Here is a 25319-nt window from a genome sequence, read left to right as displayed (position 1 = left end):
GTGTGTCGTGCATAATGCACTGTAAGATTCTGCTTTCTCTCATCCCCTGCCTCCTCTCCACTGCATGGCCTTGAACTCACAATGGTCCTACCTTGACTCCTTAGTACTGAGACTATGGGCATGTGTCAAAATCCTCTTAAAAGCCCCCTTCTAGAACTATTCACTTTATTTTTTTTTTTTTTTGTTTGTTTGCTTATTTTGATTTTTTTTTTTTTTTAATTTTTATTAGCATTTTCCATGATTATAAAATATATCCCATGGTAATTCCCTCCCTCCCCACCCCCACACTTTCCCGTTTGAAATTCCATTCTCAATCATATTACCTCCCCATTACAATCATTGTAATTACATATATACAATATCAACCTATTAAGTATCCTCCTCCCTTCCTTTCTCCACCCTTTATGTCTCCTTTTCAACTTACTGGCCTCTGCTACTAAGTATTTTCATTCTCACACAGAAGCCCAGTCATCTGTAGCTAGGATCCCCATATGAGGGAGAACATGTGGCGCTTGGCTTTCTGGGCCTGGGTTACCTGACTTAGTATAATACTTTCCAGGTCCATCCATTTTTCTGCAAATTTCATAACTTCATTTTTCTTTACCGCTGAGTAGAACTCCATTGTATAAATGTACCACATCTTCATTATCCACTCATCTGTTGAGGGACATCTAGGCTGGTTCCATTTCCCAGCTATTATAAATTGAGCAGCAATAAACATGGTTGAGCATGTACTTCTAAGGAAATGAGATGAGTCCTTTGGATATATGCCTAGGAGTGCTATAGCTGGGTCATATGGTAGATCAATCTCTAGCTGCTTTAGGAACCTCCACACTGTTTTCCACAATGGCTGGACCAGATTGCATTCCCACCAGCAGTGCAGAAGGGTTCCTTTTTTTCCACATCCCCGCCAACATTTATGATCATTTGTTTTCATGATGGTGGCCAATCTGACAGGAGTGAGATGGAATCTCAATGTAGTTTTAATCTGCATTTCCCTGATGACTAGTGACGTAGAACATTTTTTTAGGTGCTTATATGCCATTCGTATTTCTTCCTTTGAGAACTCTCTATTTAGCTCCATAGCCCATTTTTTGATTGGCCTGTTTGATTCCTTATTAGTTAACTTTTTGAGTTCTTTGTATATCCTAGATATTAATCCTTTATCAGATATATAGCTGGCGAAGATTTTTTCCCATTCTGTAGGTTGCCTCTTTGCTTTTTTCACTGTGTCCTTTGCGGTGCAAAATCTTTGTAATTTCATTAGGTCCCAGTGGTTAATCTGTGGTTTTATTGCCTGAGCAATTGGGGTTGTATTTAGAAAGTCTTTGCCAAGACCAATATGTTGGAGGGTTTCCCCTACTTTTTCCTCTAGCAGTTTCAAAGTTTCCGGTCTGATGTTAAGGTCTTTAATCCATTTGGACTTAATTCTTGTGCATGGCGAGAGAGAAGAATCTATTTTCATCCTTCTGCAGATATTTATCCAGTTTTCAAAACACCATTTGTTGAAGAGGCTGTCTCTTCTCCAATGAGTATTTTTGGCATTTTTATCGAATATCAGGTGGCTATAGCTACTTGGGCTTACATCTGGGTCCTCTATTCTGTAGAACTATTCACTTTATATACTTTAGAATGTTTGCAGTTAAATCATAATAAGGAAAATAAAATATGGATTGTAAGTCAGTAGAAATGAAAAGTGTGGCTTAAGACAAAAAATGAAAATAAGCCATTGGTTAAAATAATTTTAGAATACATTGTCTTAGTTCTAATTCATCTTTAATACATTTACAGAATGGAGCTCAATGGGCTGCAGACATTTAAACTATAATAACAAATAGTAATTGTAGGTCTGAGTTGAGTTAAGAGAACAAATGTTTAGGGCTGGAGACATGGCTCAACAGTTAAAGTGTTTGTACACAGAGCCTAACAACCAGGCTCAATTCCCATGCAAAACCAGATGCACAAAGTAGCTCATGCATCTGGAGTTTGTTTGCTGTGGCTGGGGTTCCTGGCATGTCCAGTGTCTCTGTCTCTCTTCTCTCTATGCTTGCAAATAAATAAAAAATATTAAAAACAACTGCTTTTAAAAATACAAATGTTTAAAGGGTCCAGCTGTTAATTACAGCACTTGGAAGGCAGAGGTAGGAGGATTGCTGTGAGTTTGAGGCCACCCTGAGACTACAAAGTGAATTCCAGATCAGCCTGGGCCAGAGTGAGAAACTACCTTGATAAAAACAAAAAACAAAAAAAAAAAAGGTGGCGGGGAATAGACAAGATTTAGAACTGAGTAGAAATCTATCTAAGACCCAGTTGGTTGTAATTGTTACAAAAAGCAGCATTAATACATATGCAGATGGCTAGACATAGCCTATTGGTGCAAAAGTTTTAACAAATTTGCTTTTGGTACATGACTATCTCACAGCCTGAAACATTTTTACTCAACTTGGGTCTTCCCATCTTTCTCTCTCTGCTGAGGATTGAACTCAGAGCCTGGTGCATGCTTGCTAAGTACTCCACTGGTGAGCTATACTCTCACTCATCTGAGTCCACAAATGTCAGTCATTACCATACCTCTCATCTTGAAAATTTGTCATATTAATATTTTCACTTAAAATAATTCAATTTTTATTTCATTGTATATATTTTAGGCTTTTTATTGCCATAGTAGGAAAAAGAAACAACAGTATTGTTGACAGAGGACAAGAGTTAAGTAAAAAAGTTCAAAGTTTGTCTAAAGCCAAATGTAGAGGCACAGGCCTGTAATCCTAGTACTTGGGAGGTGGGGAAGAAGGACTAAGAGTTCAGACCAGCCTCCACTACACAGTGAATTTGAGGCTCCTTAGGATACATCCACTCCTCTACCCCTGACTAAAATTAAATAAAGTTTGCCAGTGCTGCCTAAAAGTTTCTCCTCTGCAATTGCCCTGTGAGGTAAATACTGCTATCATTTCCATCTCACTGTGGGGAAACTGAGGCTTCAAACTTGTGTAACTTTTTGAGCTCAATGTAAGTTAAGGAAATATGATTTAAAACCAAATTATTTGAATCATGCCTTTCAGTTCCTTTCAAACAGGGATCTTCTTTTAGATAGCTCCAATATGAATGCTCTGAAATTAAAACTATAGACATCAGTGGAGGGAATGAAACAGGAAAACAGTGAACTGAATGTGGTAAGCAGGACATTAAAGCAGAGAATAAACTCACAAAAGCAGAGGGCAGTGAGTTAATATACTGCCCTTTCCACTTCAGTCTGTTAAGAAAAACCAAAGACCTCTTATCATTTTAGAAAGTACTTGTGTCAAATAATGGCTAGGGTATCAGTTCATGAGCTACTCCAAAATTTCCTGCGTACATTTTTCTAGAAAGAAAGCCAAGAAGCTGGGCGTGGTGGCTCATGCCTTTAATCCCAGCACTCAGGAGGCAGAGGTAGGAGGATCGCCATGAGTTCAAGGCCACCCTGAGACTACAGAGTTAATTCCAGGTCAGCCTGAACCAGAGTGAGACCCTACCTCGAAAAACCAAAAAAAAAAAAAAAAAAAAAAAAAAAAGCCAAGATTAAGTATAAGAAAAAGGTGGTCCATGCATGCTACTTCCTGTTGCAAATAGCTGTTGTCAGTTATCAATCTAATCTGTCATCAGAGGTCCCTGCTTTGGTGAGTCAGTTTTTGCTTCTGAACTTTCCTGGCTCTACTTAATGGCCTGTCTGGGCTCTATCATGTGCCTCCTGTGAGGGAGAAGGGCAGTCCTTTAACACTCGGTGTAAAAGTGGCATGCATTCATAAATATCTGACCTAAAGTGTAACTCAGGTCTCTTGATTGTTACACTGAAAATACACAAAATTCTTGGAGGCAGAAACAATATGTCTTATTATTATAGTAACAAAAAGATGGAATAACGATTTTGTCCAATGAGATGGGCAGTAACAGGCCTAAACCCCAATCTCATCATACTCAAATTGGAAATCATTGCTCTTATGAGAAAATGTCATCATTTTGATCTAGGTATTCCCAAACTTTCAATAGTTGTCATTCAATTTATCAAACTAATTCCCTACTGGTAGAAATTGAGATTATTAAAAAAGATATTCAAGACCGGGTGTGGTAGTACACACCTTTCACCCCAGTACTCTGGAGGCAGAAGTAGGAGGATCTCTGAGTTCAAGGCTACCCTGAGACTACAGAGTGAATTCCAGGTCAGCTTGAGCTAAAGTGAGACCCTACCTCGAAAAAAAAAAAAGATATTCAGAGTATTTACATTTTTCTTTTCTAAATGGTTTCATTTATAATATGTAATTATATATAAATAATTTTTATGCATGTTTATCTTTATGAACATGTACAATTATTTTCACGAGACATTCCTCCAAATGCTCAGATCACATAAGATGTATATTTCTGAAATTTACAGAATCAGTCTCCTACAAGGTGCCTAGGGTAATTTTCTGCATCGGGGAATCCCACCATCACTCTATTGGGTCACATTTTTGCCCTATTGGGTATGTTCACTACTTATCAAATACTCCTCCAATACCTTGTACATTTCTTGTACTTATCCCTATACTCAAATAAACTCACATTCTAACCCATAGTAATTCAACCCAGTTGCCAGGTGCTAGGCATAAAGATGGAAGAGGTATAATTCATGCCTAGTACAGCATGGGAGGCACCAACTTCTTTGCAATATCCAGGTATGTGAAGTAACTATGAGGACAAACTTGACTTGAAGTTGCCTTGCTACCTAAATATCACACTGAAAATCCAAAGTAAAAACTGGTTTTGGAAGCAAAGCACTATTTAACCATCAAGACACCTGTTCCTTATCCACTTTCAATAGCATGTACTGTGCTATAAACAGAAAATATGTGGACAAATAATGGACAGTAACTAATTAATCATATGACTCTTAAAGCATGTTATCATCTTGTACTTTGTCTAAATAGCTCTAGAAATTGACATAATAAAGACTATTGCCCTCAATGACAAAAAAAAAAAAACAAAAAACGAACACTGAGCCTAAAAATATACATTAACTAGATTAGACCAGCTAAATAGGAGCCAAGTCAAATGTAAATTAGCTATGTTCTTTTCATCTCAGTTTCCAGCATCATACATGATCTATATCCCTCTAGATAGAAATATCATTAAGTTATTCAACAAAAAATATCCTCAGTCATGAGTGGTATCTTCTGGGTAAAAATCATTCACCTAGGGCTGCTGGATAGATGGCTTAGCAGTTAAGGCACTTGCCTGCAAAGCCAAAGGATCTAGGTTTGATTCCCCAGGACCCATGTAAGACAGATGCATAAGGTGGCACATGTATCTGGAATTCATCTGCAGTGGCTGGAGGCCCTGGTGTGCCCATATTCTCTCTCTCTTTCTCTCGCTCCTCCCTCAAATAAATAAATAAGTATAAACTATTCTTTTAATCATTCATGTATTAAAAATAAAGGGCCCTCATGTGAAATAAGTGGAAGGACACTCTATACTGGGCAATAAGCAAACACGGGTGTTTTAGACATGAAAGTACAAGCCATTTAACCCCCGGTATGTCAGTACAGCAACAAAGCACGTCGAAGTCTTACTCCATCATGGAAGGTGGGATGGTGCAGCAATCCTGGATGGCAGTGAGTGGGGACGTCAGGTGAGCAGTATAGGATGCTTCCACAACTTGTTTGTTCCGATTGACCACATCCAAGTATCGGTTGAACTTCTCACGGATTTTTTTGGCTAGCTGTGAATGACAGGGAGCAAAATAAATCACTCATTGCACTTTTCCCAATAAACTACTTCATTTGCATCACAGGCTGCACAGGCTCAACTTCGAGAAAAACAAAAAACACACCCAAACTGTCTTCATGTTGTAGGTGGAATAAAAATGATACAATGTCCATATGTCATGGTAGAAAAAAACGTAGACAACAAATGAAATATGTCTTAGAATGGATGGTGGTGTACTACAAACTTCTCGTATGTCCATGAAAAAAATACTATTTATACATGCCCTGCTGGAAAAAGGAGGTACTGTGAAATAAAGAAGAAAGTAATACTGGGGATGGGGTTAGATACTGATTTTCTATGGATGGATTTGCATGAAAGAGAGAGTGACATTCAGTGTGTCTCTTGCTATACAAGCCAAGAGGACAGCACCATCAGCTTCTATGTGAACAGCAACTCTCTAGAGACACATGATATAGAAAGCTACAGTTAGAAATATACTTCTATGTCGTCTGTTACATCTTTAAAATGGAAAAATGTCATTCCTAACTGCTGTGAACAGAACCCTTTATCATGATTTACTTTCATGCAGGGTAATGAAAGCAAATTGGTAAGCATACTGCTTTCTCCTGCATTGTTCCCATCAAATACCAGAGCTTAATTACAGATCTCCAAGGAAAATACTGTTGTTTTTCTTCCCCTCTACAAAATGTTATCCAAATGAAATGACTGATAGAATTATGGCTAATTGGTTTTGCAGAGCTATTCATTAACAGTACACCAGAGGACAGCTACCCATCTCCTTTGGGTCATGCAGCTAACACGATGCAATAGCCTGCAGGCTGGGAACACAGAGGCAAAGCAGATCTCCATTTGTTATTTTTTTAGACAGTTTTTCATTCTTGATTCCTTCTTCCTCCTAGTAATATTTATTCTCATTAAAAAGCTGAGATTCTCAGTTTCCTTAAAAATCACACCAATTATAATAAGGTTTAGAAAATTGTTCAGACATAGAAAAGAAGGATGACTATAATACTGAATTGGATAATGAGCTATCCAAATTCATACTGTATTTTCAAAACAGGAGTTGTAAGAGCATTTTCTGTACAAGCATGAGGACCTGACTTTGGTCCCCAGCACCTATGTAAAAAGCCAGGTTTGGTTGTGCATACATGCAACCCCAGTGCTTGGGGTGTGCAGATCATCTGGGTTCCCTGATCACCAGTCTTGCTGAAAAACCGGGAGCACTATATTCTTTGAGACTCTGTCTCAGAAAAACAAGGCAGAAGAGATAGAGGACATAACATATTCCTCTGATCTCTGCACATGTCCACACAGAACATGCGCATTGCATACATGTGACATGCACACACCACATACTATACACAAAGAAAAGTAAGAGTTGTGTATCTGTAAAATTAGCATGCCATCTACAATTCTACTCCCTGAACTAAAAGTAGCACTTAAAAATGTAGATTTGGGGGTTAGCAAGATGGCTTGGAGATTAAGCACTTTCCTAAGGATCCAGTTTGAGGCTCAATTCCCCAGTACCCACATAGGCCAGATGCACAAGGTGGTGCATGCATCTGGAGTTCATTTGCATTGGCTAGAGGCCCTGATGTGCCCATTTTCTTTCCCTCCCCCTCTCTCCCTCTCTCTCTTTCTCTCTCTCTCTCTACCTCTTTCTCTGCCACTCTCAAGTAAAAACAAACAAACAAAAAACTTTAATGTACTTTTGGGGGTTGGAGAGATGGCTCAGTTGGTAAGGCACTTGCCTGCAATGCCTAATGATACAGGTTTGATTCCCCAGTATCCACATAAAGTACAAAGTGGCCCATGCATTTGGAGTTTATTTGCAGTAGTAGCTAGAGGCTCTCACATGCCTATTCTTATCCACTCACTCTCTCTCTTTCTGCTTGCAAATAAATAATAAAAAAAAATTAACGTAGATTTTGTATGTGGTATCATTGTAGTCATATGTACAATCAGTTAAAAGTTACATCTTAACTTAGACCACTCCTAATGTTGCTCCCTAGGAAACAAATGTTTAGATACAATTCTGTTTGCCATAAAGTGGTGGAAGCCGCTACCAAGTGACAGGTAGGGGCCCAGAAAGCCCCTGAACAGCTTCTCACAGCCAGGAATGATCTGGTCCAAATGTTTACTCCTGCAAGTAATCAACCTTATTTTTTGGTTTAGTAATCAACAGCTTCTTTAAGAACATAGAATATCTATCTTTCTATCCATCTATGATCTATATCAATCTAATCAGTTCAATCCAATCCAATGCAGTCCTACAGGAATAAAACTGAGGGCCTTGTGCATGCCAGGCATGTGTTCTATTACTGAGCTTTTCTTGTTAAATTCTAACCTTTCATAAAATAAATATCATTAATTTCTACCTGTAAGTATCAAGGTTAGCACCTCACTAGGGACAAATGTCCTGGAACAAGGGAAAAGTAAAGTATATTTGAGAGAACTGATTTCTAAATAACACAACTGAAAATGAGCATGGTACTTGTAGTCATTTCTTTCATGAATGCTCTTCTTTAATTTTGTACACATGCCCAAGAACTGTTTTCACTACTCACCCTACAGTGATCTACTTCTTCCAGGTAGGCCTCAGCTACTGAACTTTCCAGAAACTGGCTAAACTGTGCCACCAATTAGACAGCAAGGCTCTAATATACATGCTTACAAGGGGATATTCTGTAGTCAAACTGTACCAGGGTTATCTACTATTATAGCTGTTTTCATGATATAATGGTGGATTTATGTAGTTGGAATAGAGGCCATGTGACTCACCCTGGTATAGATCATCAGGAACACTAACACATCTGAAGATGGAGTCATAATCCTAGTGTTTTGTAAAAAAATTTACTACAATACTTTAATACACCTATCCATTAAGAGATGGATGTACATTTCCCTTACATACACTCGTGGAATCTGGGAGGACTGGACTAGATGTCTTACACCAACACAGTATACAGAAATGATGCTAAACAACTCTCAAAGGATCAGAAAAGACCATGTAATTTCTACTTGACTGTCTTAAAATGCTTATTCTCATGGTAGCTCTCAAATCAAAAGCTAAAGAGTCCATGTGATCTTCTTGGTTGAAGGGCCTAAGTCTTCAAGTTATTTGATCTGGGCATAAGTCAAGAAGCCTCTAGATAATTTTAACACTTGGGATCTCTCCTAAGGAAGGCACCGGAGTCTCTGGTATTTCTCCAGATGAGATGAGTCAACCTAATTGGGCCAAATTCTTTACCCATAGAATCTATAAGTTATAGAGGGTATTTCTATGCAGCAACAGTTAGCTGGAATATCCGAGGATAAGTTGAATCCCATCCTCAGGTCAGTACTGAAAGTGTGCTACACAGGCTGCTCAGATACAGGCCCTGCATCTGAATAAACCTATTGCACAGAGATTTCTGAGTTCTTTAGAAAATTAAAACAGCTGCAAGATAGAGGAATTTGCCACATGCCAGACACAATGACTCTAAAAGTTCAGATGTTCTCATATATATATATATATATTTTTTTTGTCAGTGAGATTAAGTAACCACAAAAAGCTACAAAGTATAGGAAAGAGCCACTCACTTCTTCAAATCCAGGGCTGTCTTATGTGTTTACCTGCTGAGCTATGGTGCCTCAGAGAAACCAAGCCTACAGGTATTATAGCTGCTTGACATATTATAATATGTCAAATCTCACAGGTTAAGAATTCTTGTGAACATGGACAAAACCCATATCGAAATAATCAGAAAATCCTCAGCCTTGGGCTGGCTGTGGAAATGCCTTTAAGAAAAGGAAAAAAGGAAGGAAGGAGGGAACAAAGGGGAAGAAGAGAGGAAGGGAGGAAGGTTGGCAGGCTGAGGAGGTGGCTCAGTGATTAAAGGTGTTTGTTTGCAAATCCTGCCAGCCTAGGCTCAATTCCCCAGCCACCCACATAAAGCAAGACAAGTATTTAAATGCAGCAGCAAAGAGATCCTGGCATACACACTCTCAACACACATATGGGCAAATAAACTGGGGGGGGGGGGGACAGACCCAGGGCTTCATGCATGGTAGGCAAGCACCCTACTAAACTATAGTCCATTCCCAGTTTCTTTTCAAATCTATTTTAGCAAATGGCTCTTGTCAGGATACAATAAGCTATGTAGTCTTATTACTTTATAAAAAGAATTTGGGTTTTTAAAAATATTTCATTTAGAACATATGGAAATCAAGTTTCTTTGATTAAGATTAGAATTGCTAAAGTCTACCAATATGAAAAGGGATAGGGGCAAATGTTAAATAATAAATTCCCCCAAATAAAACCCAGAAACAATATCTAGCTAATTAATATACCCTAAGTACTTTGACTGTATTATTTCTTTTCTAATGACTCAAATATCTTTAAGTGTTTGTTTCTAACCTAGCGGAGAACAGACTGAATAGACTTTTTCCTTCCTTCAGTGAGTTTCAAAATTCATTTTTCTCTTTCAGGATATTCACCTTAATAAGCTCCATCATATAGTAGTCAAAGGAAATGGTCCCCACTGAAGTAACAGAGAAATGGAGTGAGCTTATGACCCCCAGGCCTGTGACCTCCATCAGGAGGAACATTAGTAATGGTCACTTGATGTAGAAGGCTCAACGAATGCTGTTTTTGTTTCTGTGTGTGGGTTCGTTCCCTCTCCCTCTCCCTCTCCTCCCCCCACCTCCCATCTTAGTATGCTAACCACCCCAGGTTTCTGGGCAAGTGTCATAGAATCTCTTCCAGTAAAGCTCTCCTGAAGGGAAATGAAAGCTCTAGCATGTCTGCTAAACTAAAGAGGAAAAGCCAGCCACTATGGAACGTTCCCAGAGGCCACACAGACTCTGGGGCTGGATCCTGCCACAATCCCTGCAGAGGCAGAAAACAAAGACTTTCTCAACAAAAAAGCTACAGGTGGACAAGCCCACAACCTTCTCAGTGTAATTAAAAACATTTTTTTTCTTTCCACAGCTCAGCTTTCATCTTTTATCCCTCTTATCCTCTTCCCTTCATCCCCTAAGGGGTTCCTGAATGCTGATGAGACGATGAGACAAAAACCATCTTGTCGTCTTTGGGGTCAATTCTTAGGCTAGCCAATATCCAGCCATGGGTCAAATGATCAGTAGGATGCATGTGGTCCCCATGGGAACGAACTCTACTTTGTCATCATCTCCAATGACAACGTTTCATCACAACATCAATGAATTTCTTTCCTGCTGAATTTTCTCTCCCTTAATTTTCTCATAGACATCTCTGTCATTTGCATACTTCCCCAGAGCCCCTTTTAAACAGGGGCTTTTTACCTAAGCTTTATACTTCTGAAGACTGGGAGTGGGGGATGGGCACACGGTGGGCAACCAGTAAAGGAAACAAAAACTGCAAAGGCCCAGTACACACTCATTTATGAGTGCTTCCTGAAAGGAGGGGCTGGGAGAAGTTTCTATGTTAGCAAAAGCTTTATTTGAAATATACAATGAAGCTGACAGGCACAGACAGGATACAGACCCTGGGGACTGAAGAGTCCTAACAAATTTTCCACTGAACTTAGGAGTTTAACATTTGACATTCAAAAACCTTTGTGCCATAGTAAGATAACTGCGGATCCCCGCTTTCCTTCAACACCAGCCTGAGTACTCAAAACTAAACCTTTCATTTTGTTTTCTAACAAGTGTCCGGACTTAAGTGTCAGTGTGTGACATAGAAATAATTTTAAATATAAGCCAAATACACACATTTTTGCACCTCTGCAGTACATTGCAAAGTTCTTCGAATAGAAAACGTCTCATGTTCCCTGGTGCTTTTTCTTAGGAATGGTGGTAGTATTCCAGACAGAGCTCTGCTGCTTATTAGTAATGCTAGCAATTTTGGCAAGTTCCTTGACTTCCCTTAAGATGTTTTCCTCATTAATTAAAAAAAATACACAGTGATATCTCCTTAAATATCTCCTTTGTTCAAATGAAACAATGACTACATGAAACCCAAGGATAAGCACAAACGATTATTCTGTTACACCTCAGTCTCTGGCCTAGAAACCACATGTGGTGGTGATTACAGAATAATTACTGTGGGGAGTTCAAAGTTTTTAGCTACAGAGTCGCTAAAAGGAACACTACTTGAACATTAGATATTTTATTCATTTATCATGGTCTCATAGTTAATTAAACATGAAAATCTGGCTCTAAGGAAAGGTATGTTTCTCTTAGATTAACTGTAAAATGGCACAAGAAATAAATGTGAATTAAATATACCTTTTTCATTTGCTGGGTAAAGATCAAGAAAGTGTTCTTTAAGCCTCAACTTAATTATTACTATCATATACGCATATAACACATGCACATATACATATGTACAAGCATATGTACATACATTTATTTAGTCTCACCATGTAGCCAAGGCTGGCCTTGAACTTGAGGCCACCTTCCTGAGGGCCAGGATTATATGGATACACCACAAAACTAGGCTTTAATTCCTCTAAACTTAGTATAATAATACCTGCTTCTGATGTTGTTTGAGAACTAAGTAGATTACTGCCTGAAAATTAAGAATGTCAAAAATGCTAAAATTGCCAAATATGGCAGTGCTGTTGTTATTGTTACTGTAGTTGTTGGGGAAATAGTCTCAGCTATTGAACACAGATCCAGAAGCATCCTCTTTGCTTGGAGGACGGTGAGGGGCCACTGTAGGCTGTTAATGCTGGGCTGCAACCAAGTCAGCTAACAGGGCAAATTATGACACACTTTGGCATGCAGGGTAGAAAGAGAATTAGCCTTGGGCAGTGAGAGGTATATCTCAGTTTGGACTTCAGTATGGAATAAGAATTTTGCTCTTGTTTACTTTCTAACATATTTATTTATTTATTATTTAATTGTGGGCGGAGGGAAGGAAAGACAGGGGGGAGAGAGAGAAAGAGAGAATATAAATGGGCATGCCAGGGCCTCAGCAAATGGAACTATAGAAGATGTGTCACTTTGTGTATCTGCCTCCATGTAGATATTGAGGAATCGAACTCAGGCCATCAGGCTGTGCAAGCAAGCACCTTTAGCCTCTGTGCCATCTTTCTAGCCCCCATCCTACCATTTATTTTTCGCCCTACCATTGTTTAAAATATATTTTTAAATTTTTATTTATTTGAGAGAGAGAGAGAGAGAGAGAGAGAGGGAGAGAATAGGCGTGCCAGGGCCTCCAGCCACTGCAATTGAACTCCAGATGTGTGCGCCCCCTTGTGCATCTGGCTAACCTGTGTCCTGGGGAATCGAGCCTCAAACTGGTGTCCTTAGGCTTCACAGGCAAGTGCTTAACCACTAAGCCATCTCTCCAGCCCTTGCCCTACCATTTTTAATATAAGCTGTCTCTTTTATACCAAAACCCTGGATCATCTAAGCAGGCCTCTTGGCCATTTTTTATAGTCAAGAAGCCAAGTTTAGCCCAGTGTAGTGGTGCACACCTTTAATTCCAGTGCTTGGGAAGCAGAGGTAGGAGGATCACTGTGATTTTGAGGCCAGCCTGAGACTACACAGTAAATTCCAGGTCAACCTGGGCTACAGCGAGACCCTTCCTCAGAAGAAACGGGGGGGGGGGGCGGGGTGGTAGAGATGGCTTAGTGGTTAAAGCACATGCATACGAAGCCTAAGGACCCAGGTTTGATTCTCCATGTCCCACATAAGCCAGATGCACATGGTGGCACATGTGTCTGGAGTTCATTTGTAGTGGTTAGTGGCCCTGGCGTGCCCATTCTCACTTTCTCATTGTCGCTCTCTCCTTTTCTTTCTGTTTCTACTAAATGATAAAAATAAATCTGCCGGGCATGGTGGTGCACGCCTTTAATCCCAGCACTCAGGAGGCAGAGGTAGGAGGATTGCTGTGAGTTAGAGGCCACCTGGAGATGACATAGTGAATTCCAGGTCAGCCTGGGCTAGACAGAGACCCTACCTCGAAAAACCATAATAATAGTAATAATAATATCAAATAAATAAATAAATAAATCTAAAAAGAAAAAAAAGCAGCAGCTGCCATGGCCAAGTTTTAGGGCTTGTTCAAGTTCAGGCTGAGTAAAAGCAGAATTCCTCATTCATTTCCCTCAAAATAACACACCAACCAACAACAATAAAATTTAAAAAATCAATTAAACTGCTTAGACCAAGTTACTTAACTTCTGGCTGCTGTAACCAGCTCACCCCCACCTCACCCTCTTCACAGTCTTAGACTCATCCTTCAAAAATGTGCTGGTATGTCCCTTCTGCTCCACTCATCTCTGCTTTACACTACTGCTCTTTCCTGAGCCAAGGACTCCAGTTTCCCCAACAAAATGGTAACACAACAAGATTTAGCACTAAATATGACTTTACCTGATGCCTTTTAATCCTTACAACAGCACCTGGTAATCCCTATACACTATTTTTACAGATGGTTCCAATGGGTTGACTTGCCTAAGGTCATCCGGCTAATTAACAGAATGATTAGATCAAAAGTCTTGAACTACTTCCATTTTATTTTATTCCAGCACATAGAAAGGATCTTACCAGTTTACTGTACACATTTGCCCTAAAAAATATTATTATTGACCATACTGGGAAAACCTCCTGTCAGAAAAAGGAATATAGCCTATAAATATTACTGATTCAAACTGATCAGAAAGTTTATAACCTGCCTACTTCCTGTCTTGACCTGCTTAGGCTACTGTGGGAAAAGTCTTGCTATCATCGGCTACTATCACAAAATACCGCAGACTGGGTCACTTAATTAGTGAACATTTCTTTCTGTAGGCTGAGAAGTCCAAGATTCCATGTGTGTGAGGCCCTCCTCCTAGCTTGCAGGTGGCCACCTGGCCACATGGTTGACGTGCCTCTGTCACATTAATTCCAACCCAGGGTCTCCAAACTTAAGCACTCACCTTACCCATTAATATTATTATATGGAGGGCGGGGTCTTGTACATTCGGTCCACAGCACCCAAGCAAATCCACCTATTCAGAAAGGCATCTTGATGGTAAGTGGTCGTTGTTAGCTTGATTATCCTCCCCAAACGCATGTTAAAAGTTAACAGTCATGATAACAATATTAGGAGATGGGCCCTGTCTAGCATGTACAAGGCTCTTGGATTAATACCCAGCATAGGGGGGTGGGCCAATGTTGTAGTTACCCTTGTGTTGCTGGGACAAACACCTGACCAAAAGCAGCAGAAGGGCAGAAAGGGTTAATGTTGGCTTACAGTCTGAAAAGGAAGCTCCAGGGAGAGGGTGGTAGAGCACAGCCTGGACAAAATGCCACCGCCACAGCAGGGGAAAACAGCAGCAAGAGTGAGCTGAACTCTGGAAAGGAGGGAGCTGACTTGTAACACCCCAAAGCCCATCCCCAAGAATATTCCTCCTTCAACAAGGCTCCACCTCCCAAACTGATACCCGCTGAGGACCAAACACTCAGAACACATGAGTTTATGAGGGACATCTGATCCAAACCACCACAGGAGGGAGTTAGCACATGTAGGATCTGCCCTCAGAGTTGGATTAATACTATCATTGGAAGGATGGGTTCCTGGTAAAATAATTAATTTGCAGAGCTTTTCTTCTTTGTCAAACTTGCATATGATCACATGCTATTCTTCTACATAATAGTACACCATTCAAGTCCTTATCAGATGCCAGTGATATATACTCGGACTTACTAGCCTCTAGAAACATGAGCTCAATGAAGTGCTATGGTTTATAAAAGTACCCATCTGTTGTCTTCTGTTATAGCAACAGAAAACAGACCAAGCTGTGCACCACCATTACTCTGGTGCTCATTAAATTACCCAACAGTGGGCAGTGACATGAGACAAGACAGACTGAGACCTAGTGAAGGAACAGGGTCAGTGTCTGTTTCCAGTGGCCCAGGGGACTTTAGAGTTGTCTGTTGGAGAATAGTCCAGGCGAGGGAGAAGCAGATCAGCTGCTGACAGATGATCTGCAGGTGTAAGGGGAAGATTTATGGGCAGGGCTGTCTGGGCTCCAGGGTCACAGACTCAGACCCTGTGAGAGGTGGCCCTGGGCTAAACTGGAAGGAGTACAATGGGAAAAAACAGAAGGCAAATGTGACAAGCCAGAGGAGGCTGAGTGGCCTTGGGAAAAGTATAAACACAACATGGGGCAGCTTGAAAGGTCACCATGGGTTTGGTCTGGGCAGCAGTCTGTGTGCACTTTTCCAGAAGAGCCACGGTAATGCAGAGCCAAGCCTCCTGAAAGCCAAGGTTATCATCCCAAGGGCTCTATGGGCTCTTGCCCTGCTGTTCACCCCACTCTACCCTTAACAACCAGATCACAACAAAGGAAACAATGAAAAGGGCAGGCTTCCGCCCACTTCTCCTCACTTCACTCTGTAATAGGAGCCCCTGGGTGCCTTTAAATCTGAAATAAGCAAATGGTCAGGCCTTGAAGGTTTACAGCCTGCTTCTTCACAAGGAAAAATGCTCAACCCCGTCTTGACCTTAAGAAGAAACGAGAGGCTGAGAACTGGGGAAAGAAAAGGCAGGAGGAGTCATAGCACATAGAAGAATTACTTACATTTTGCTTCACAGCTTTGGGAATAAGTTTGTAAAGGATATTAATCATGGAAGAAAGGGTGCCTCTGAAAGACACTCAACTACAGAAAAGCAAAGCAAACCCAGTTGAGACTCACTAGAAAAGGCTCTCATTTAGAACATGGCTTTTTCCACTTGCAACCTTTCTATAACACCACAGGTATAAAAATATATAAATAAGTATGCAAACCAAATACTCACTGATAATAAGTTACAAAGAATAGTATCTTAAAACAGTTCTTCTGTATCCAAATAATTTTACCCTTTATCACAGATAAAAACCTCTGGGTGTGGTAGTGGCCTTTCATCTCAGCACTCAAGAGGCTGAGGTTGGAGTATCACTGTGAGTTTGAAGCCAGCCAAACTATATGGTTAATTCCAGGTCAGTCTGGGCTAGAGTGAGACTCTATCCCCACCCACAAAAAGGAAGGAAGGAAGGAAGGGAAGGAGGGAGGGAGAGAGGGAAAGAGGGATAAAGGAAGGAAGGAAAGGAAAGGAAAGGAAAGGAAAGGAAAGGAAAGGAAAGGAAAGGAAAGGAAAGGAAAGGAAAGGAAAGGAAAGGAAAGGAAGGAGAAAGAAGTCTGTAAAAAATCAGATGGGGGCTGGAGAGATGACCTAGTGGTTAAGGCATTTGTCTGTGAAGTCTAAGGACCCAGGTTCAATTCCCCAGAACCCATGTAAGTCAGATGTACAAGGTGGTGTGTGTGTCTGAAGTTCATTTGCAGTGGCTAGAGGCCCTGGTGCACCCATTCTCTCGTTCTCCCTCATAAATAAATAAATAGTTAAAATTGAAAGTAAATTAGATAGATATGCTTGCTTACATTGACATAAAAATAGTTAAACCATGGCAGGGTAATTGCTACTGCAGGACACAGACATCTAGAGCATCTTTTAATGTTTGGTGTAGTTCATCAACATTATGATGTTATAATCAGCATTGTTGGGAACTTTCTTTGCATAAATTTATAGTACAAAGATGGTAGGTGACACCTTCAGAAACTATTGGAATAAAATTTTATACTAATCCCAATCCAAAATTTATTTAACAATATTTTTATGAAACTCAATATAAATCAAAAATATACTAATTTGATATTTACATGAGAGGAAATAAGGGTAGGAAAATATTAAGAGGCCTTTTTTTCCATAATGAAACCATTATATTTCTATGTTTGAACAGTCAAACACTGTAAGTCATAACCTACAATAGTCTCAAACTTGAGCTGAGTTCCAGGTAGGGTTGTTGGCATGGTGTGTGGTGTGAAGGCATGAATGGGGGTGATGTACCTGCTGTGTGTTTCATAACCAAGGTTGCACTGACGTCATGTGAGGCAATGCTTGCAGGAGAGGCAAGAAACACCCTAGATTCATCATGTTTGATTTTGAATTAATTTTTGTCATTACGGTTTCAGAGACTTTACTATTTTTATAATTTACAGCCATAGCTTAAGAAGCTGACCTACAGCATTGGAACATACTAGACTGAGGGCACTAATCACATGCCAGCCCATAAGGGTCAATTAGCCAGTGAATGGAGTAGAGAGAGGGCACTAGCAAGGAAACCAAAGACTGCCACTACTAAACACTCCCCACCCTCTCACCACCGGACACTCCCCACCCTCACGGTACTAAACCCAACACTCTAAACGCACTAAACGAACTGAAAATCCCCTAACACTCAGACTGGCCAACAATTACTACATGCAAGGCTTGGGAAGATGATCTTGAGACACAAAGACTGTCTGTGTAAGTTTTTGTGCATGTGTGTGTTTAATCTACACATTTTCAGTTCCTCTCTCCTAATGGTTTAACCTGACTTGCTTTTCCAATGGAATATAGCACTGCCCTTTAGGACTCTAATGGTAGTAGATATCAATTATAGTAGATGTAAAATCTTTCCTAATTCCCTGTCACAAAAAAAAAAAAAATGAGTATAAGTCACAGTTGAACACAGTGTAGTCTTGTATTTATGACAGTAATACTTTGACAATGTAGAGAAAGAGAAGCAGTAGAAAGAGAAGCTGAAACCCAGACTTGAAGATTTATATTACCTGAATATTGAGTAGGTTGTGAGCAACTTAAGAGGTAGGAGCACTTCTTACACCCCCAGTCCTATCTTTGAATAATGAAGTCAGCTTATATCATTCAATAGAGAAATGATTATTCTAAGCTTGTAGATATTTGAACAGTAGCAAAACAGCTCCTTTGACTTGGGGGCTTTACCACATAGGCAGATAGATCCACTACTATTTAGATGAGGTACAAACATGGAACGCTGATGGGAAATGTACTGCCTGCTGGTAATAGTTTCCAGAATCGACCACAAGAAGACGTGCTTCCCATGTGGGCTCCAGGGCAAAGGGATGAGGGCATCTGCCTGAACCACAACAATTTTATTATATCCTTCCCTGAGCTACTCTGTGTGTTCCCTTGCCAACTACATCCAATATCACTCTCTAACCCACAGCTGGATTTAGGAAGGCCTTCTTGTGCTCTCGCTAATGACAGGGTGCACTGTAAACAAAACAGGGGTGTCTCTTGTCTATCAGCTGTATTTCCACAGCATTCACTGCTCACTCGTTCCTTTAGAGGCTGAGGTGGGGTGGGCCAACATGGGTGTCAGCAGCTATAACAAAGACATTTCCTGATAGCTTAGCAGAAGAACCAGCATGTGGTTCTTAGCACAAAAAGGGACTAAGGTAGCACCCAGTACATACAATGCCCAGGAACAGCCATCTATATATGACCCCTCCCTGAACATTCAAACCGTATCACCCTGCCTGCTCAGTCTTCTAACAGTAGAATAAAGCTATATTTCATACCACATGTCAGGACAGGGGCAAAGAATTTGAAAGCATTTAGTTAACTCAAGCGTTTCCCAATGTTAGTAGCAATTCATTCCCTTCACATTATTACTAAAGCTTCTCCTATTGCACTGACGTATACTATATGGTAGGGATAGAAGGCCTTCATGTTCTTAGGTCTCAGAATATGTTCTGAGCTAGGCTTCACTTATCTATCCTACCAACACAGATGATTTGAAGCTTTTTTTTTTTTTTTTTTTTTAGAGGGAGCAGCAGTTTTGAGCAGAGGGTAAAATTATTTTGAGGTCATTTTTCTAGAAGGTGCAGAGTTTGGGGTGGAAGGTAGAATCAGCAGTGGTACAGGGAGGTGTTCAAGAATCATCCATATATCCCAATACTATTTTAATCCTGGGCTTGTTTTTAGTTTTAATGAAATCTTCATTTCTCATGATAAAGACTTCTTGGGCTTTAGAATAAATATGTAGGCTCAATGGATCCCTTTCTAGTCAAATTGAGCACCAAATGTACATGGGGCCCAAGCTTTGATATTAAGGTCTCCTCACTCACTGAGGACAGTCTGCACAGATGGACTGCAGCCCTGTGAAAACCTGAGGTTATAGATGGAATGAGTGTCTTTACCAGTCCTAACCCAAAGGCCCCACCCACCTCTGTCCTGCCTTTGGCCTGTTTCTTCATCAGTGCCTGCCTAGGTATACCAACTTCCCCTGAACAGACCACAGCTCCAGTACACTACTGGGGAAACAGTGCTGAGCCCCTTCGTTTCCATACCAACGATGGAAACTCAGAGCAAGGGAATCTAGTGAACAAGTAGGGGGAGTAGCTGAGATTTCTGTCTAAGCAACAACACTCATACACATACAATCTGTAACTAGTGTTTTCAAGCCTTAACTCATAATGTGTGGTGGGAGCAGCGGTGCTCAGGAAGAACGAGTTTTCTATAATTGGTATAGGTATACCAGGGGACATGGCGCAGTGGTAGGACTCATGTTTAGCATGCGTGAGACCCAGGGGTTGTAGAGCAAATTACTCCCAGTTGAAATATTCCCACCTGAAGAGAAAAGGGCTGCCCTGGAGATGCTCCAACTGAACTGGCTACAAGTCATGTAGTGTGCTTCAGACTCTCCCCTCACCCTGCTCTGCAAGTAACCCCAATAAACTTACAGGTTTACCAAAACTGGTTTTGGTAAATGGTACTTTGGTCTGAGGTGAACAGACTTCCCAAGAGAAAAAGTTTCCTGTGACACCTGAGTTCCAGTCCCAGCAGCAACCACTCAAGGGAGTATACACAGATGTGACAATAAATACTGTGCATATAACAAGTACCTAAAGAGGCTCTAAATACTACTCACATTGCAAACAGTACATTATTTATCACTGGTTTTATGTGTCTCAGAAAAGAACAACATATAAAGCAAGTGAGTGTACCTGTCACTGAGTATGTATAAACAGGATTATCTCAGCTCTATTTAGGATAGGGATTTAAGTTTTAATGCCTGCATCTGAGCATATTTGAACTGCTGAGTATATACATGGACACAGGACATGGGCTTCAAATATATTTTCCTTAAAATATAAACAGGATCATTAGGTAGTTCATGTTACCAATTATCAGTTCTGACACATAAGTGTGTAGCTGCCAGGGCTCTCTCTGACCCCTTTATTCTTTCCCTAAAAGGGCAGTAATCAAGTGTCCTTGATTACTGTCAAACTTGCATATGAGGAGAGAAGTCTTATAGTTTTTAGTATCTACAGGCTGAAACATCCTCTGAGGCAATGCTACTACTAAACCTCTAGCAACCATAGCTACCCTATGAACATCACCTCCTTGTGTGTGACAGAAAGGAGGTGCTGTAATCCTACTTGCTGAGGTCAACAGCTGTAGGTTTTCACTCACCCAATTAGTTGAAAATTCTTATGTAGGGGATATTTATTTTAAAGAAAAATAAAACCCCAAAAGCCTAATAGAAATTCCACACTGACAGAAGTTATAGCCAACTGTCCTATGGTTATATTAATAATGGAATAATGACAAATTGCTCAGAAAGACAAAGGAGTCAGTCATCAAGGACCTCCTTCATTTTTATAACTTGTTTATGTTCCTGAAGAACAATCCATTAATAATAATACCAATTTCTTTACAAGGCTCCAGCATAGCCTTGTGATTTATGAAAGCTAATAGGTTTGTGGTTAATAGTGTAAAGGCATCACCACCATTGTTTTACCCTCATCAACAGGACATTTAAAGTTCATTTCCTCATTTAGCAGCTAAGTTTCATCACAGTACTTACAGTGTTTAGACATGTGATTTATCTTATATTGGTTGATGTGTGAGAACCTCAGGAAAAAATATCTTTCTTTTAAGAGTGAAACACATATACAGAAATCCATATGCAATGTAACTCAGCAAGGATTTCAGAACACAGCAAGATAGTATGCTTTTGTGGCAGACCACTGTGACTGAAATTTCACCATCTTCTAACTCAAGTCTGATGTAAAAGTGATGCAAAACAACTCACACTGAATAGTATTTGTTAAATGAACACAAACTATAGTTCCAAATTAAAAATCTTTTCCAACATGTCATACAATTTACTTATGTACCAATTCTCGCATCCACTCATGCTTTTGGTCTAAAAAAAAAAAGTGTGTCGGGCTGGAGAGATGGCTTAGCGGGTAAGCGCTTGCCTGTGAAGCCTAAGGACCCCGGTTCGAGGCTCGGTTCCCCAGGTCCCACGTTAGCCAGATGCACAAGGGGGCGCATGCGTCTGGAGTTCGTTTGCAGAGGCTGGAAGCCCTGGCATGCCCATTCTCTCTCTATCCCTCTATCTGTCTTTCTCTCTGTCGCTCTCAAATAAATTAAAAAAAAAAAAAAAGTGTGTCATCTGAACCTAAGCAGAGCCCCCGAACCATACTAGCTGAAAATCAGCCCCTTTCCATCACCATCCTGGCCCTCAGAAGATAGTCACGGATTTCCCAAGAGGACTTTCTATCTTTACCTTTAAGAAACTAAAGAGATCTCAAATGAGAGGCCAAATGTATCCTGTGACTTAACAAGGTCCTTTGGGGTAGGCTTTTCATTTCTCTTGCTACAGTGTCAACATCCTTAAATGTTGGCTGAACTGATCCCTACCACATTATCAGTGGTATGCCCAGAATCTGCCTCTTCATGGAGACATTTAGTTGGAATATCCATTCCCTAATATCTCTAAAGTACTACACAGTGAATTTTCTGACATCACCTATAAAGAATTCAACTTCTAAAAGAAGTTTAATTTTTATTTTTAGAGGTAACGAATAGCACAATATTTTTCTTTGCAATAAAAATACTTAATATTTTCTTAAACTCGTCCAAACTTTAAGGAAAACCCATGATCACAACCTTTCTATGTTATTTAGAAAATAAATTGAGCCCAGCATAGTAGTACAAGCCTGAAATCCCAGTTATTTGCAAGGCTGAGGAAGAAGGGTCACAAGTTCAAGGTATGGCTGACATATATAGTAAATTCATGACCAGGTAAGGCAATTTAGGGAAACAGTCTTAAAGAAGTAAAGAAAGGTTGAAGAAAGAGCTCAGTAGTACAGCATTTTCCCAGCATGCTCAAGGGCCAAGTTTCAATCCTCAGTAATCAAATCTGGATGGATAGATGGTAGGTAGGTAGGCAGGCAATTCAATTTTGCATGATTTTTGGTATAGGACAATAGCTCATAAATTTTCCCTTGTCTCATAAATGACAGTCCATTAAAAAATTAAATGCCATATTAAACTGCAATATACTGAAACAAGTGAATTGTCAGAGAAGTGAGTGATGAGGGCAGAACTTGGACCAAACGTTCTATAACAGTTCTGTAGTACTATCCCAGACTTTATGAAAGAAATTTGAACTTATAAAGGAACATTTCATCTAAATATACACAAACTCAAAACTAGGTTCTCTAATCTCTTTACTTGGGTGACACTGAACAAGAAATTTTTATTTATCATTTATCTATTAGAGAGAAAGGGGGGACAGAGAAAGAGAATGAGAATAAGGGCATGTCAGGGCCTCCAGCCACTGCAGACAAACTCCAAATTCATGTGTTACCTTGTGCATCTGGCTTTACGCAGGTACTGAGGAATTAAACCTGGGTCCTCAAACGCCTAACTGCAAGCCATCTCTCTAGCCTGTATTTATTTAAGAGAGAAAGAGACAGAGAGAGAATAAAGATATTTTATTGGATAATTTTTCCTGTCAAAAAGTCCTGTGGAGTTGTTTTTGAGGATGATCCATTGACACAGCAAATATTACTGAGCACTTATCATATGCTACATGCTGCTGTCTTTAACAGAGTGGCAGGATATCAAAGAATGAAAGAGACAAAACCTCCTGACCTCATGGAAAAATATATAATGGAAAATATAAATGCAGATATCAGTCCTAGGTGACACACTGGAAAGAAATAAGGTAGCAAAGATGGTAAGATGAAATTCCTAAATGTGGGTTGAAGATGGCTTAGCACTTAAGGGGCTTGCCTGCCATGCCTAAGGATCCAGTTTGATTCAGAACCCATGTAAGCCAGATGCACATGGTGGCACATGTGTCTGGAGTTCGTTTACAGTGGCTAGAGGCCCTGGTGTGCCCATCTTCCTCACTTCCTACTCCCTCCTTCTTTCTCAAATAAATAAAAATAAAATATTTTAAAAATTCCTAAATTCATGGTGAAGAAGCCTCCCCCAAGGGTATCATTTAGGCCAAAATTGAAAGATATAAGGAATCAAGCCATGTGTATGTGTGAGAAACTATTGAATTGCAGTACTAAATGATACATGGTAATAGCTGGTGTTCATTATTGCCACACATATAAACAAAAGAAGCCCAAAAGTAGAATCACCATTACCTTAGAGATTTGAACCATTTATGATGAGACACAGTTTACTTATGGTCATGAGATAGACAGCACTTGTTCTTACAATGTTATTGGGGGATACAATGAGATGATGTTATGAAGTACAAATACAATGTTATGAAGTACTAAGGAATACAAATATTACAAGTAGCTATCTCTTCTTAGATTGTCTTTCCAAAATGGCAGAGCACCAGCCTGTCTTATTCAAAATGATTTTATGGGTAGCCAAAGACAAAGTTTTCTATAGTAAATGCTTACGAGTTAAAATAGACCTAGATTGACTTCTAGTCAAGGAAACCTAAACAGTAATGATAAAACATGCTGGGGCTTGGGCTAGACAGAAAGCCAGCTTTCTGGTCCTGTGTTGATTCTTTATCAGTCTCCTGGCCTCAGAACCTTTCAACCTTTCTTGAAACTTCCTACAGATTGAATGAATGCCTTTCATTCACTCATCCAACAAACATTAACGAGTGCTTACAATAAAAAGAAAGATGAGTGTGGATCTGGGAAAGGGGTAAACTAAATCAGGATTCAGCCTGGATGAATCCCCTGGGGACAGATGAGAAAGGTTGAGGGCAAAGAAAGAATGGAATCCACCCATCCTGCCTGAGACTCCTGCAGTTGGGACAAGTCTGAGCCTTGAACATACTTCACTAGGTAATTTAATTGTAAACAAAATGGGAGCCTACAGGCTACCCCCAACTCTGCCCTGATGGATTCCACTTGGCAAGGCAGACCCAAAACAAACCCAGATTCTGGAAATATGAATATTGAGATGCAAGAATATCACTAGTCATTTTTCAACAAATATTTATTAAATGCCTGCTCAGTACCAAGCGTAAGACAAGGAGTGTCTGTAACTCAGGTCTTTTGCACCTCCTCTTTCTTTCTTTCTTTCTTTCTTTCTTTCTTTCTTTCTTTCTTTCTTTCTTTCTTTCTTTCTTTCTTTCTTTTATTTTTATTAATTCATTTGAGAGTGACAGACACAGACAGAAAGACAAATAGAGGGAGAGAGAGAGAATGGGCGTGCCAAGGCTTCCAGCCTCTGCAAACGAACTCCAGACGCATGCGCCCCCTTGTGCATCTGGCTAACGTGGGACCTGGGGAACCGAGCCTCGAACCGGGGTCTTTAGGCTTCACAGGCAAGCGCTTAACCGCTAAGCCATCTCTCCAGCCCACCCCCTCTTTCTTAGTACTATTTATTTATTTGTATGTGGATGTGCCAGGTTCTCTTGCCACTGCAAATGAATGTCAGACATAAGTACCACTTTGCATCCATTTTTACATGAATGTTAGAAAATTGAACCTGGCTGTCA

The 25319-nt window shown here is 40.1% G+C and overlaps 1 protein-coding gene across 1 annotated transcript in view; it reads right to left on the bottom strand.

Annotated features, from left to right (window-relative positions):
* The window catches only part of Cachd1 (cache domain containing 1), a 258103-nt gene that overhangs the window by 96091 nt on the left and 136693 nt on the right, over positions 1 to 25319 (bottom strand). The window contains exon 7 of the mRNA XM_045149156.1: positions 5583 to 5731. Coding sequence (XP_045005091.1) covers positions 5583 to 5731 — 149 coding nt within the window. The remainder of the gene's footprint in view (positions 1 to 5582; positions 5732 to 25319) is intronic.

The sequence above is a fragment of the Jaculus jaculus genome, chromosome 5 (genome assembly GCF_020740685.1).
Source record: "Jaculus jaculus isolate mJacJac1 chromosome 5, mJacJac1.mat.Y.cur, whole genome shotgun sequence".
Taxonomy (NCBI): Eukaryota; Metazoa; Chordata; class Mammalia; order Rodentia; family Dipodidae; genus Jaculus; species Jaculus jaculus.
This window is presented reverse-complemented; position numbering and strand designations above follow the sequence as displayed.